The sequence below is a fragment of the Macrobrachium nipponense genome, chromosome 23, assembly GCF_015104395.2.
Source record: "Macrobrachium nipponense isolate FS-2020 chromosome 23, ASM1510439v2, whole genome shotgun sequence".
Taxonomy (NCBI): Eukaryota; Metazoa; Arthropoda; class Malacostraca; order Decapoda; family Palaemonidae; genus Macrobrachium; species Macrobrachium nipponense.
The window spans coordinates 80,954,127-80,969,168 of NC_061090.1; the positions used below are offsets into that span (position 1 = coordinate 80,954,127).

Here is a 15,042-nt window from a genome sequence, read left to right on the forward strand (position 1 = left end):
AGATGTACAAAAACAGAAAGATCCCACGAGATACGATGAAAGAAACAGCAAACAGTCGGGCAGAGAGCGATGAAGCATATGTCTACTCTAGGCAACAGCCGAAAGCAAATTAGAATGTTTAGTCCAGTCGGGAGGGACTCTCAACTACTGGACCAGTAGTTAACTACTAAACAGCCTTGTTTGAAAGTTTCAGCAGCAGTGTCCATGCTTTACCTTAAGTAGTTCCTATTATAAAGGACCTAGGTTTGTATATCATGTAGGAACAAATAATGAGACTAACATAGCTAGACGTATTTCATAACAAGTTATAGTACACTATAGTAATATTCTTTATCAAAATGTGGAAAAAGCAAACACATAAAAATCATGAAAAAAAGCTCTAACTAACTCAAATGCCTGCCTACACCCCCCGAACCCATCCCACACTGCATAACAATGCCTGTTTCTAGCCACAATGTTTTCAACACAACCCTTTCACTGGGTGAATCTATCTGTAAACACCCTTACTGCCACTCTTTTCCCATAACATTCATTTACCTATTTAATTATTAACTAGTTTAATCTAACCATTAACATTCACACCTTAACAAAATTATTCCCTTTAGTTTGTCAATTCACAATAGAAAAGTTCAAAATAAAATGCTGGTCACTTGTGTTTTATAGTAAGAGGGGCACCTGTCACTTGCATAACCAAAGTTACTTCTCTAGAATGTCCCAGCAAACAAAGTCAATGGAATCTCTTACCACTCAAGCACATAGATAGATGACAATGCTGCCTCACAACACTGATACGATTTCGTTCAGCCTGAGGATCAGGTGTTACAACACTTTTCAGAGATGCTGGTGATAGCTCATCTGATGTCACTTTATGACCTAGAAATAGAAAACATTACATAAATTAGTCATCGTAATTTATAAATAGCAGTAGTTTCACAGGATCAAAGTAACCCCATCATGATTAGTAGTTTAACAAGATCAAAGTAACCCCGTCATGATCTATTTATACAGTGAAAATTTGAGCAAGGCGTTACAAAACTTAACAACTCAAGAGGAACAAAACCAATGGGAATGAATGAAAAGCACATCTCAGATACTACAGAAAACCTATTGTGGCATTTCCAGCAAACCAAACACAGTACAATATAGGTCATACCTTCCTACAGGGTTTTCTTACCATCCAACAGGGATTATCACTTGTAATCTTACTAGGTTATGGCTAGATCTTACAAAAATTAAAGATACCAAACCCCATGGGAAAAAATTTATCATTCATTTAAAAATGCAGAAAGATGGGGCCTTGTCATATATTGCTGAGTACACTTTTTTTTTCCCTCAATCATGAGGGCACACTAAACTGACTGTAGTTGCGTGGTGGCTTAACTATTAAGTTCGTATTTGTAAAAATAATTCAAAGTAATTTCTGTACGTAAATAAAATCAGAATACGTAGTCTGCTACAATTAAATCCATGCTCAGAATTAGCCATTGCCAAATAAACTTTGGTTTTCAGCAAATAATAAGGAATTTCTATCAATAGTGTACCACCACACTTTCATTAACAAAAATTGTTGATTCTAAATCCAATTCCCCTTCACTACCTAGTCAACTCTCCGTCTCCCTACAACCACCCTTTTAAGCGACTTCATTAAAATCCATCAAAAACATTTTGATATGTAACGATAATAAACTCAAAAAAAGGACTTTTTCCCTTATTCTATATTTTCACAACCTATTTATGCCTGTCTTGTAACCCTACAGAAAAAGATAGTGTTTAAGATCCCAGGCTGGATCATATTAACCTGACAGTGCTCACCTAGGTCACCTTGCCATACATAACAAAGATTTTTGTCTCCTAGCTGAGGTTGCTCGTATTTTGAACAAACTTTATTAACCTATAATAAATAAGAACAATTCTATATAAACTATAAAAAAAACTGTCGCTCTGGTGTTCTTGAGAATTAGATGTTTAAAGATTTTTTCCAAAATATTACTAAGTAAATTTTTGAACTACAACCACTATCACATGCTGTAGATCTAGAAAGGAGTTTTAGAAGACACATTTTTTCCCTATATTTCTAAATGATCTACACAAGGAAGAGGGTGTAACCAGCTATGCTATCATTACTATTAATAAGTAATTTAAATAGACCACTGAGAAGCACTGGGATTCTGGAGACCAGCCAGCATTCAAATTAATGACGAATATCTGTACACCTGTCACACCCCAATAAGGTAAGTACCGTATATTTCGGCGTATAAGTCGACCCTTTAGCCCCAAAAAATCATGCCAAAATTAGGGGGTCGACTTATCTAACGGTAACAAAAAGTGAATCTTTATTATTTTGGCATATTTGTTCAGGAATCCAGGCTTTACAGTTGGCTAATAACAATGACAGCCTTGTTGAGGTAACTTTGTATGTAAATACCAGTATTAAAAACATTTCACAGTGTAATACGACAATAATAATACATTAGAACATCCATTACCTTAAATAAAATGAAAGAAAAATCAAAGTAACTTGAAGAAACACCAATCGCACAGCAAGTGTAAACATTGCGTAGTCATTTGTAGTACAGTAGTTGAGAAGGATGCGTTCACTCTGACAGTTTTGTATTTACCGGGGTATTGTTCAAAAACATTTATGGTATGACATCTTTATTTATCACATAAAAAAAAAAAAAAAAAAAAAAAAAAAAAGTGTTTTTAATGGTAAATATGTATTTAAAATCCTTCAAAATTACTTGAGTCGTCGTCACTTGAATTAAAATATTCATCAAACATTAACTTGAGTGGCAGTTTATACATACATATATACGTAGGCTGTTATGCAGCGTTAGTTAGCGCTTTGTTTGTTTACATTACACTCGAGTAACGTATCTTTCGTTTCGCCATTTCTAATCATATTTGCAGGTATTCATCTTTTATATGTTACACAGATTTGTTAACATACCGAGTATATTACCTGTGTTTCATATGGTAAGTAGAGCAACATATGTACCGTAATAACATTCAGGTTATTTTATATGATACGTTTTACCCTGCTGCTTATTTTGAGCGTATGGTTGGCCTCACATTTTATAGGTCGACTAATATACCCGATATTAGTTAAAATCATAAAAATTTACTCAGAATAGGGGGGTCGACTTATCTTCCGGTCGACTTATACGCCGAAATATACGGTAATTCATTCAAACATCGTAAACCTCAGAAAAGAGAAAAGGGTTAAGTACTATACCTCCTAAATCCAGTGCTAAATCAAGCAGGTGAAGAGTGCCATGTGCTGTTCCAACAACAATAATGCCACGCCACGGTCGAAGTTCAGGTGCTAGCGTACCTGAGTCGATGCTAACCTCTCCTCCTGATACCATTGCCAAAGCTGTGACCTGGAACAAAGGGGAATAATTTCTTAAAATATAAATTCTCATAATAAAATTAATTTTTTTCCTACCTAAATACAAACCTAAAGTTCTTTACATACAATTCAGCTTGCAAACGTGAGCTGGAGCAGCCATTCAAACTTACTAATAAGGTAGTCCACTACCAACAGGCAGGGGGAAGCCCTGCTCACATGTCGGTCTGCACTCAACTTTGCTTCTAAGAGCCACCAGTAAGTCCAGACTTCTTTATGACAGACTATAGCCATTCAAACTTTTATTGATTAAACTTGAGCATTCCTTTTTCTTCTCTGCTTGTTGACTCTGTGTTTGTATAGCAATTTTTCAAGCCAGTAACCAAAATACGCCTTCTTGCATTGAATACAGTTTGTTTTCCATTCCTGCAATGAATACTGCTTTCATCAGACATAGCATCTGGTAGTTGAACAACTTCTGTACTATTCTCCAATATACTTACTAATATATTTAACTTTCAGGTACATTAGATTTAGCCACTTGCAATTTCCATGATAGTAAGATTTACCTTTTCTTATGGCAATCCTGGTATATCACAGCCTTCCTTTGTATTTACTGGAAATAGGCTGTGCAGCCTCATTCCTCTGATTTCTGTGGCTTAGTCTTTGTGATTTTCGACTAATACTGCAGATGAGGTGAGTTTTGAAGTGGTGGAAGGAGGTAATGTAGAGGCATTTGCCTTCACTTCATCGTCATCTAGGTCATTCTTCAGAACTTCATCTCCACTGAATATAGCTGCAAGTTTAAAGCAGGGAAACTCTGCCCTGCATTAGAAGGCTTATTAAGTTTCTTTCTGTGCACTTTTACCCTCGGGCTAGAGTGGGGATCACTGACAGCGATTGAGTTCCCATGCAGACCTGGCACTGTGTGTCATTCCCTTGCATTTGAAATTCTTATCGCGTCTCTGTAAGCTCTAGAGCTTACATAAGAGTCTAAGTTCTCTTTCTCTCTGAAGTAGTGCATCGATCCTTTATGCAGCTCCCTCACTCATCGTCCTGGTTTATGGATCAGTTTTCGGGCAGCAAGATGTTTGAATTGTTCTCCCCAGCTTTTCTATGGTTGGAACACCATAGTAACAGGTAATCACTTTAACAATCCTTTGGGATCACAAGAGGGTTTTGTAAATTTCGATCACACAGACTGTTGGCTTTCATTTGCTTTGCTGGTGATTCACGGGTGTTCTCTCTATCTTTCCTTAGTCAGACAGCCGGGGTGATAGGGAAACACTTTGAGCCTTGCCCAGCTATCTTTCAGGCTTGCACAGGGAAAGGTTTGCACAGCCCATTTTTGCTGTTCATTCAGTTAACAAATTCTTGGCTTAAAAATCACAAATTTTTAAAGCAATTTGTATTTTTCCTAACTATACAAGATAAGATCCTTTACCATAGGAATTACTTTCAAAGAAGCTGGAAAACTTTTGTTTTAACCTTTAACAAGGTGATGGAGTATACGTAGTTAACTAGAAACTAACGGTAGTTACTGCCTAACCACCGTGTTCAAGAATTTAACGGCCGTAATTCCAGCTATGCCGAAACATAATTTTCAACACTTCTTTCTTAGTTGCAAAAGTACTAAAGAAGAGTCATCAACACTCAGGCTTGAGATGTTGAGTCCTCTTGAAGATAGGACTGAAGCACTTTAACTGGATACAGTAGTATCTTGTATGATTTACTACTAACTAATTCGGAAGTCCTGCTACACGTTCCGGGACAAATGAGCAAATCAAAACCTCATCTCCTTGAGTGCCAGTGTTGCTGGAGGTCTAAGGCCTCTACAGAAAAGAAGACTAAACAGGAGACCACCTTCTTCAGGTGAGCTTACCTGTGGGTTTACATCGCTGTCTGGGACTCTGCTACCATTCCCATGCTAGAACATGCCGGGGGTGAGGTCGTGCATGAACACTGGACTTTCAATCTAATAAGTTGTGCACACAGGTTTGTAGACCGGGGGACCTTACCAGTGTTACGGGAGTCCATGGGCCCTTGTGCAGCAGCACAAGAACCTTAACCTGCCCAAGAAAAAGATTCCTAAGGGCAAAATTGGTGACACAGGTGTCCCAGAAGAACTGTGCACTTCTGGTGACACACACATCCAGAGTCCATGCGTCTGCGAATCCTGAGGCAAGGGAACAGCTATAACAGTTGCTACCAACACATGGATCCGAGGACCCAAATGCATCAGTAGAAGGTTTTTCACCAGCCCAGAAAGATGACTTCCGGGGACCGATGTCAGAGGGTGAGTGTCCACTATGGAGACCCATGCCTCTGTTGCTCTCACGGCATGTGGTTCCGAAGAGCCTTGTACCACGGTTCCCTTGTCAGTAGAAGGGGAATAGGAACTAAGAGATCCCTTGCCTCTTCTTGCCCTAACTAGCTATGGAAGAAGGGGAGGAGGCAACAACTTTCAATGACGAAGACAAAGGCAAAGAGAATGTTGACGACTTTCTTCTCTTCTTGATCTTGTCAAGTGAGACCTTCAACAACAGCGTGTAGAGAACATCACCCAGTGATGATGTATAGGGCAGCACCTGGGAACAAATGCCCAATGCTGCATGAAGGGTCATCAATGAAGTAGAAACAGTCCTTTTCAAGTTTCAAGATAATCAGCTTCCCCACCTCGGCCTCCACAACACCTGAAATAGAAGTCAGGTTAGTTGTTTTATTACACTCAAGTCAAGGTAAGACACACAATAATGAGTGATGGTCAACCTTAATGGACGAGAGAAACAGAATACATGGTCTGTCCTCCCATGGACAGCACCTAAACCAAGCAGTTTCCTCTCCAAAAAGTGCTAAAGTAATTGAAGGGATTGTATATGGGCATGGATTTCGTTCCCCGGCAAGAGTCGATACCCACAAATTGTCAACAGAACATCACAATTATTACAGTAATAAATGGCGTTTACAATGACGTTAAGTGCCAATAAACAGCTTAAAAGCCCCATTAACCAGTTATCGGCACCAAAAATGAAAATGTTTTTAATAAATTGTATTTTTCATGACTAACAAACCTGAGGTCTCAACAACAGGATATTTTTCCAGCAGTAGCTGGTAAAAGGTAAAAAAAATTACACTGGAGATCTGGCAATTCCTGCACATATGAGGTGATAGCTGGTCAGAGACCATGCACCACTTCGTGACATTCAGTCTTTCCCCAACCCAGGAACTATAACAAAGAGAGGGGTAACTAGAAGAGGGCAGTACAAGTTAAGACCTCAGGTTTGTTAGTTATGAAAAATACAAACTGATTAAAAAATTTGTCATCTGTTCATATGCAGAACAACCCTTCAGTCTTAACAATAGGATAAACTTACACTTGGTGGGAGGTACAACTATCCTAAACCAGCTGGGAGTTAAGCCACCTGACCACCCGTCTTAGAAGAACAAAAAATACACCGAAAAACTTGTATGTCACCAATATTCCATGGACAGGCAAACAACCCTCCAAAAGATGACGAAGAAGCCCACAGAGCTACCAATGTTACTTGGGAGCCAGCTGAAATTCAACTGAAGAGGTGTGTTGACGTCATACCCATTTACTGAAGGTGGGCAGTAACTAGTAGTTACCTGCACTAATGATGGTGGTGCCACCGGGAAATTTGAAAGATAAGTTTGCTGTGCATAGAATCCTACAGCTGAATAATTGCTTGGTAAGACTGAATAAAAGGGGAAAAATACACAAAACGGAAAGCAAACAGCAGATGGGCAGAAAAGCGCAAGTGGAGTGCAGACCGATGAGTGGGGGGTGCTTCCTCCCTAAAGTAGATGGTTTATGACCTTGTCTGAAAGTTAAATGGCCATTCCAGCTCACATTTGCAAGCTACATCCTACATAAAGACCAAAGGTTTGTATCTGTGTGGGAACAAAGTACAATTATTGATGGTAATTCCATAAAATAATTAAATGAGATTTCTTCATGCTAGCCAAATGTAATTTCTATTCACAAGCAAATACTTTCATGAAGTTACTTAATAAATATAAACCACACAACCATCACTGCCCCAGACTCAAATTATATCTAGGGATAATCATAAGATACATACATACATAGTATTCTTCACTGCCTTGAGATAACCATTTTCATAATTCCATAAATCAGAAATCAAAATTATTATGTATAGGCATTTCATTTCAATATACTTAGTCCAGCCAAGGCTAACAAGGGTAGTCTTACCTTGTGCATAAAATGGAACACCCTTGTTACTCTTGAAGAATGGAGAGACAAGAGCGCCACTAAACCCTGAACTGCACGGTCAGCACCAAGATCCACTCCAATTGCTACTTGTGACACTGTTCCAAGGCCTACTCCACATACTGTGGTAACCTGAAAAGAATAAATCAAAATTTTCATACCAGAACATGACAACCTTACTCTCACCAGTTCTAAAAATAGGAAATAATTTTTGACAACACTATTTCACTTTCTTTGTATTTGGTCAACTATCTAAGAAAAAAAATTAGTTAACATTTCGAAATGGCACCATGAAAGTCACATACATATTAATTATTAATTAATAATAACAACATGCATATTAATTATTAATTACTAATAACAGCATACATATTAATTATTAATTAATAACAACATATATTAATTATTAACTAATAATAACAAACTACTACTAGTAAGTCTGACACTGCAAATGAAGAGCAACTGAACATTTTGTAAAACAAAGGTATCTGTGCAGGAACATGAAAACCAACTCGTAAGGCTCCCTGCAGCATAAACAAAAATAGTAGAGGGTTTTTGTAACCTACCTTAGCTCCAGCATTGTGCATTATAGCACCAAAGGTCCATGCTGCTTTACGAGCACCTGATCCGGGATCCACTACTTCTACTGTTGGTCCTGCAGCTCGCCAAGCCAGTTGACCACTCCCAATAAACCCACCTATAACTGGATACTGTGACGCTGTTCCAATTTCCTCATCACCTTGTTCCTGACCCAAATTTAACTCCAGGCCGTTGGCTAAGGGAGGGAGGGGAATATGGCGGATGCCATTCCCTACCTGCACCACACTCCCAGCTGCCATCACCATCTACAAGAGGACAAAATTGGTTGTGTTTATAACTGCAAAATCTTTACTACATGATACTACCATCAGTTCCACTCTGGTATTAATAATATTGTAACAATACATAAGCTATTATAAGTACTACCAGTTAAGGGGAGCGCTGATACCATAAGGCCCTACTATTGCTACTTTATTATTGCAGGGATCTGCTTCAAATTTTTACCACGTATTCTACAACTAATATTGAAAATTCTCTCATGAGGAAAATGATTACATAGCTATTCGTTTCCACTCATACAGCAACTTGAATAAAAAAATTCACGGGTAATGCCTCAATCATTTGTGTAGGTGACCAGTGCCGGACCCTAACGGCAATACCAGGAACGACTTGGCTTATGATAAGCTCATTCTGTTGATGCCTTGTGTCCATCAGAGGGAAGGAGGGTAGGCTTCGAATCTGTCATTACTTGGTAAGTATAGTATACAAATCTTCATTTAATTATAAAAATGACCATTTTATATACATGCAGTCCCCAGTTATCGGCAGACTCTGTTAATGGCGATCTGGTTCTATAGCGCTGGTCTAGCACCATAAAATTGACAATTTCTGGCACCATAACAGGCCAAGTTTCGGTTATAGGCACCATAGGGCGACATCACACACCTGACAGAGACGCCATAAGTGCCGTAAATTGCCGAGTTTTGGTTAATGGCGGTTTTCGCTTCTCAGCACCCCGCCGATAGTGGAACCCCCCCCTGACAGCTGGGGACTGCCTGTATATGTGTTCCCCAAATATGTGGTTGGATTGCCACACTAGTGTGAAATCTTCCCCATACATGTCATTCACCCCCCTAACCATTCTTTCAACCAATAACAGTCCTGGTTACCCACCCAGGACATCTAAACTAATTGTGCTTTTTATATCAAGTAACTACACATTCCGATCCATTCAACACCGCGGTCTTTTCAATCTTAAAGTACCCACATTTTTCCCATTAAATGTGATAACAGGTCTGTAAATGAACTTTATTTGTTTATATTGTTGCAGTAATTACATTGTGGCGGGATCACAAGCTAAAAAACAAGGGGCAAGACCCCCCCCCCCCAACAATAAATTTAACCAATCCGGCTGCCAAACTCACCCTCAGCCACATTTTCATCTTCATGCTACTGAATAAACACAGGACAATTGACTTACGTACACACAAAACACAAACGTGTACTCACCCCAACTCTAGATACTCAGGGCTGGGCTGTGCTGTCCACTGGACGAGATTGCTGAGACACCAACAACCGCCGCAAACCAACACACAACCAACAACAAAGAACTATAATCACACAACTAAACAACAACACGACAACAACCAAGAACCACAAACACACAACAACAACACGACACGCAACCAAGGACCACAACCCAACAACAACACAACAGCCAAGGACGACACCCCACAACTCCACAAACAAACAAGGACTACAACGACAACTCAACAACAAATAAGGATGACAACCTCACAAACGACCAAAAACTACAGCCACAACAATAACACCAAGATACCACAACAGCTCACCACCAACCGCACTCTACAACAGCAAACCAACAAAACCTCACAAGCCCACATCCAACCAACAACAACTACACCAAGAAACCACAATATCTCCCCAACAACAACAACCCTCACTATAAAGCTGGTATCACACTGGTCATTTCTTGCTCGTGGTTTTGGCCAGCATCCAGCCGATGCTCGCAAGCAAGTGTTGTATCGTCACACTAGGACCTTGTGGTTTCGAGGAGCAGTAGGAAAAAGTAAACAAAACTGATCAGCTGATATCATCATGACGCCCAGAAATTGTCGGGCTGTTGCAAGAAGTGTTTTCTCGGAATCTTACGTGAATGCAAGAGTAACAAAAGACGTTTGTGGGTTCGAGAGTAGCTCAGGAGAAGAGAAGCCAAAGGTCTTAGAGTACGTCGTATCAGCAGCAGCCATCTTGTTTGTTTACACTACGCTGTGGCTCGCGGCTCGTTCTGGCTGCTTCCCGTTCTGTCGGGAAGCTAAAATCTCGAGCTAAAAGCTCACGGTTTTTAATTTTTGCCAGCAACGGCTCGAAGCTGGAGAAAAAAAGACCTAGTGTAAGGCCACCTTTACTCACAACTCAACCAAGACTCACAAGCTCAACAACCTCCCAACACACAAGCACAACCACCTTCAAACACACAGTACAAATAACTCAAATCTCTCTCTGAAAACACAACCCAACTGACCAACAATAGTTTTGCCAATACCGCTGCTTATAACATTTGTCTTTCATGATTTCTCATTAGACTCGCCACCGCCCGCCAACTCACTACCGCCCGCTAACTGACAATCAACTACCTCTGTTGTCAAACGAGCAATTCACTTGCTAACTATCTACTCATCACTCACGCTCTCTCTCTCTCTCTCTCACTCCAGAAAAACACACAACCCCAACGCGAAATATGACACATCAACCACACGAAACATCTAAACCCTCAATTATTCCCAACAACCAAAAACAACCCTACACTGCTTATATTTGCCTCTCTCTCTCTCTCTCTCTCTCTCTCTCTCTCTCTCTCTCTCTCTCTCTCTCTCTCTCTCTCTCTCTCTCTCTCTCTCCTCAAGGACGTTGTCAAATGGAACTTCCATAACTCCTCCATAACATAAAATTATTTATATTAAGCCGTCATTACAGATTGTTCATTGAGAACACTGGGTGTTTCATCCCCTTACGAGCCAATGAAACGAAAACTCTTGCATTCGCTGTTTAAAATAAGTGCGATTGTGATTTACAGTCATTGTTCCAATGTTATTCTTGGTGATTACGGTGTTTTCATTTTTTGGGGGTGTAGTGTCGTCAAATTTTGTGTATTTTGTAAATGCGCATATGGTTCGTGATACAGTTACCTCGGATAAAAGTTACAGTAAGTTGTTTTTCACTGCTTTAGTGACATCTTTGTAACACCCTGTCCCTGTTACAGTGCACCAATCACAGAACTTGTCTAGAGCGCAACAAACCTTGGTGGTAATTTTAAGCGATGCCTTCGTGCCTGCTTTTACCTTGGAAATTGATTTTTCTAGTTTTAGTGACTTTGATGTAGTAGTAATCTTGTTGTCGTAGATTAAGCTGGCCTTATGCCAGCACGGGCTCTTGCTCACAGAGCGGCCCACAGAAGTAGTCTTTAGTGATCATCTGTTATTTACGTCCAGCGTTCTCTACTTAACAACCAACTCCCTCTTCACCAATTCATACCTTCTGCACCCACCATTGCGAATGCCCCACCTCCCCTCCCGCTCCCATCAGGGGAAAATATGGCTCCCTGAGGTATTGTGTATCCCTCAGCCTCTACCAGAACACAAAAATGGCTGCTTCGTTTACCTGTGTTCTCTCCCACCCAAATTCCCAAAGTCCCCCATCATTGTTGGGCAGAGATAGGAAGGGGGTCATGGTTTGAACTGAAATGCATTTTTACCTTGTATGTAATTGGTGGTTTTATCCTTACTGCCATGACAAATAAAACTCCATAGTGCTTATTTGATTGTAATTATACACATTTTGTTCTTAATTCACTCCAAATTCCACTAAAAATACATGAGTTTGTTTACAGCAAAGCCATGGCGGGAATAATTTTTCAAGCCTTGTTGCACACCTGGCACCCAGAATCCACGAGTCAAGCAGATGACGGTTTCGTGAACTGTTTATGACACAACAAAATTTTTACTTTTTTGCTAGCACTTTTCATTTACCAAAGTCTTTATTACTATTTTGACTTTTTTTTACAACGAATATTTTAAAATGAACTACATATCAAGAATTCATAATAAATTTATGCAATTCATAACATTATTCAGGTGTTTAACTAATTAATTAAATGTTATGTAGCGCACTCTTCTTCTTCCCGAACAATCGCCAGGTTTCCCCGGCCACAAATATAAACACCATAATCGTTTAAGATTAATGTGAAAAAGTGTCCCAGCGTCTATGGGCAGGAGTGGTTTGCAGATTTAGCACAGGGAATGGAAAGTTTATTGACACAAGTGACTCCGTAAACATCGAGATGGCATCAATCTTCTATATGTAAGGGGTTTTAAGTACAAAATTTCAAAAGCGTCATGGAGGTAAGTTAGCACTGTGCATGGCTACTTTCATTTACTTCTGTTTAACCAGAAATATGAAATTTTCATTATTAAAATGAAGTTTTATTGTATACTTACCGAACAATTATAGAGCCGTGATTTCCACGAGCGGCAGGATACTAAATTCAAATTTAGCGCGTCGGCGTCGCCAACACTGGTGTTGATGAAGTCATCTCCCTCCACTCGCGGGAGAACCAGGTACAACTGCCCAGGTGAATCCAATTCTTTCTGCCCGTCCGTCCACCTAAGGGGAGGAGGGTGGGTATAATCATAATTGTTCGGTAAGTATACAATAAAACTTCATTTTAATAATGAAAATTTCATTTTTATTGTAGTGTCTTACCGAACAATTATAGAGCTGATTACACATTTATGGGAAGGTGGGATTCAGTGGACCACTAGTATTTTTAAATGGTTACATTTATTGCAATACCAGTAAACACTCAAGGTGTCTGTTGTACCTTACCTTGTAAGAGAGCTACAGCAGACTGTTACTGCCTCTGGTCGGTGCTCTTCTTACTATTGTAGAGGAATTGGAATTTGACCAAAGTTAGCCTCTACAGGAGTGGAATCCTTCCGTAGTTCAAGCGAGCCAAGGCTGACTGACGGAGGATAGTAACAACAAAGATTGCCCTTGCCCTGGGCTAAGACCAGAAATTCAATCATACAAAACATTTGTCACCAACACCAGATTTAAAAACATATATACCCAACCATTGTAAAATCTGACCTAACAGACTGGTGAGTATCCCAGGTACTCAGTACCCCCAGCTTCCCTTGAACTCGACAACCTATTCAAGGTGAAAAGTTAGCATAGAGGTGACGACCCCTGTGCCGTTTCTCCCAACACCATGCCAGAAACCGCCACCGGACCTAACGTTTTACAATTCTCGAAAACCGTTTCTATCTCTTTGAGATAATGACTCGCAAAAACCGAATTCGATCTCCAGAACGTGCTCTGAAGAATCGAAGCTAAAGATAAATTCTTTCTGAATGCTAAAGAAGTTGCCACTGCTCTAACCTCGTGAGCTTTAACTCTCAAGAGAAACTGATTGTCGTTCTCGGACTGCGAGTGAGCTTCCCTGATAAGCTCTCTAATAAAGAACGATATAGCATTCTTAGAAAGAGGACGAGAGGGATTTTGAACCGAGGTCCAGAGCTTAGAAGATTGTCCTCTAATACCCTTAGTGGCAAACAGATACTGCCTTAATAGCCTGACTGGACATAAGAGCCTTTCTTCCTCCTCATGTCCAACCAAATCAGATAAGTTCCTTACCACAAAACTCCTCGGCCAAGGATTAGAAGGATTCTCATTTTTGGCTAGAAAGGTCAAAGATACCGAAAATACAGCATTGCCTTGAGAGAAACCGACTCTTTTGTCTATAGCGTGCAATTCGCTGACACGCTTAGCAGAAGCTAGTGCAATAAGAAAGAGTGCCTTCTTAGTCAAGTTCCTGAGTGAAGCCGACTTCAAAGGCTCAAACGGTGGCCCCATGAGGAACTTAAGCACCACATCTAAGTTCCAAGCCACTGTATCTTGCGGGAGCTTAGTGGTTTCGAAAGACTTAATGAGGTCCGACAGATCTGAATTGGAGGAAATATCCAAACCTCGATGTCGAAAAACAGAAGAGAGCATGGCTCTATATCCTCTGATCGTCGAAGGAGCCAGTTTCTTAGAGTTCCTAGAAATAGCAGAAAATCTGCTATTTCTGTTAAAAGAGGTCGCAGAAGTAGAGACTTTAGCACTTCTACACCACTCTCTGAAGATTCTCCATTTCCCTTGATAGAGTTTGTTAGAAGACTCTCTCCTACAACGAGCGATAGCTTCTGCAGCTCTTCTTGAAAATCCTTTCGCTCTGACAAGATTCCGGACAGTCTGAACCCTGTCAGAGCTAGAGCGGACAAGTTTTGGTGGAACCTCTTGAAGTGAGGTTGTTTGAGAAGCCACTTCTCTGGAGGAAGAAGTCTGGGGAAGTCTACTAACACTGGAGAAGGTCCGGGAACCACTCCTTCCTGGGCCAAAAGGGAGCGATTAACGTTAGCGTTACATTGCTGTGCGACATGAACTTGTTCAGCACCTCTCTTATTAGACCGAACGGAGGGAATGCATAAGCTTCCAGACCCGACCAATCCAACAGCATTGCGTCCACCGACCAAGCTAGAGGATCTGGGACTGGAGAACAAAAGAGAGGAAGACGGTTGTTCCTTGATGTCGCGAACAGGTCCTATTGACGGTCGTCCCCAAAGGCGCCAAAGTTTCTGACAAATCTTGTTGTCCAAAGTCCACTCCAGAGGTAACACTTGCTGTTGACGACTTAACTCGTCCGCCAGGACGTTCATCTTTCCCGGAACAAATCTCGGGACTAGCTGAACCTTCGCTTCGTTTGACCACAGGAGGAGATCCTTGGCTACTTCGTACAGAGAGAAAGACTGAGTCCCGCCCTGTTTCCGCACGTACGAGA

The 15,042-nt window shown here is 40.5% G+C and overlaps 1 protein-coding gene across 7 annotated transcripts in view; it reads right to left on the reverse strand.

Moving 5' to 3' along the window:
• Positions 1-15,042, reverse strand: part of LOC135202024 (protein ELYS-like) — a 241,020-nt gene that overhangs the window by 187,306 nt on the left and 38,672 nt on the right. For all 7 annotated transcript variants that reach the window (XM_064231315.1, XM_064231323.1, XM_064231317.1 and 4 more), the window contains exons 2-5: positions 8,168-8,446; positions 7,584-7,733; positions 3,236-3,383; positions 745-873 (exon numbers count right to left, since the gene is read on the reverse strand). In XM_064231315.1, coding sequence (XP_064087385.1) covers positions 745-873; positions 3,236-3,383; positions 7,584-7,733; positions 8,168-8,446 — 706 coding nt within the window. The remainder of the gene's footprint in view (positions 1-744; positions 874-3,235; positions 3,384-7,583; positions 7,734-8,167; positions 8,447-15,042) is intronic.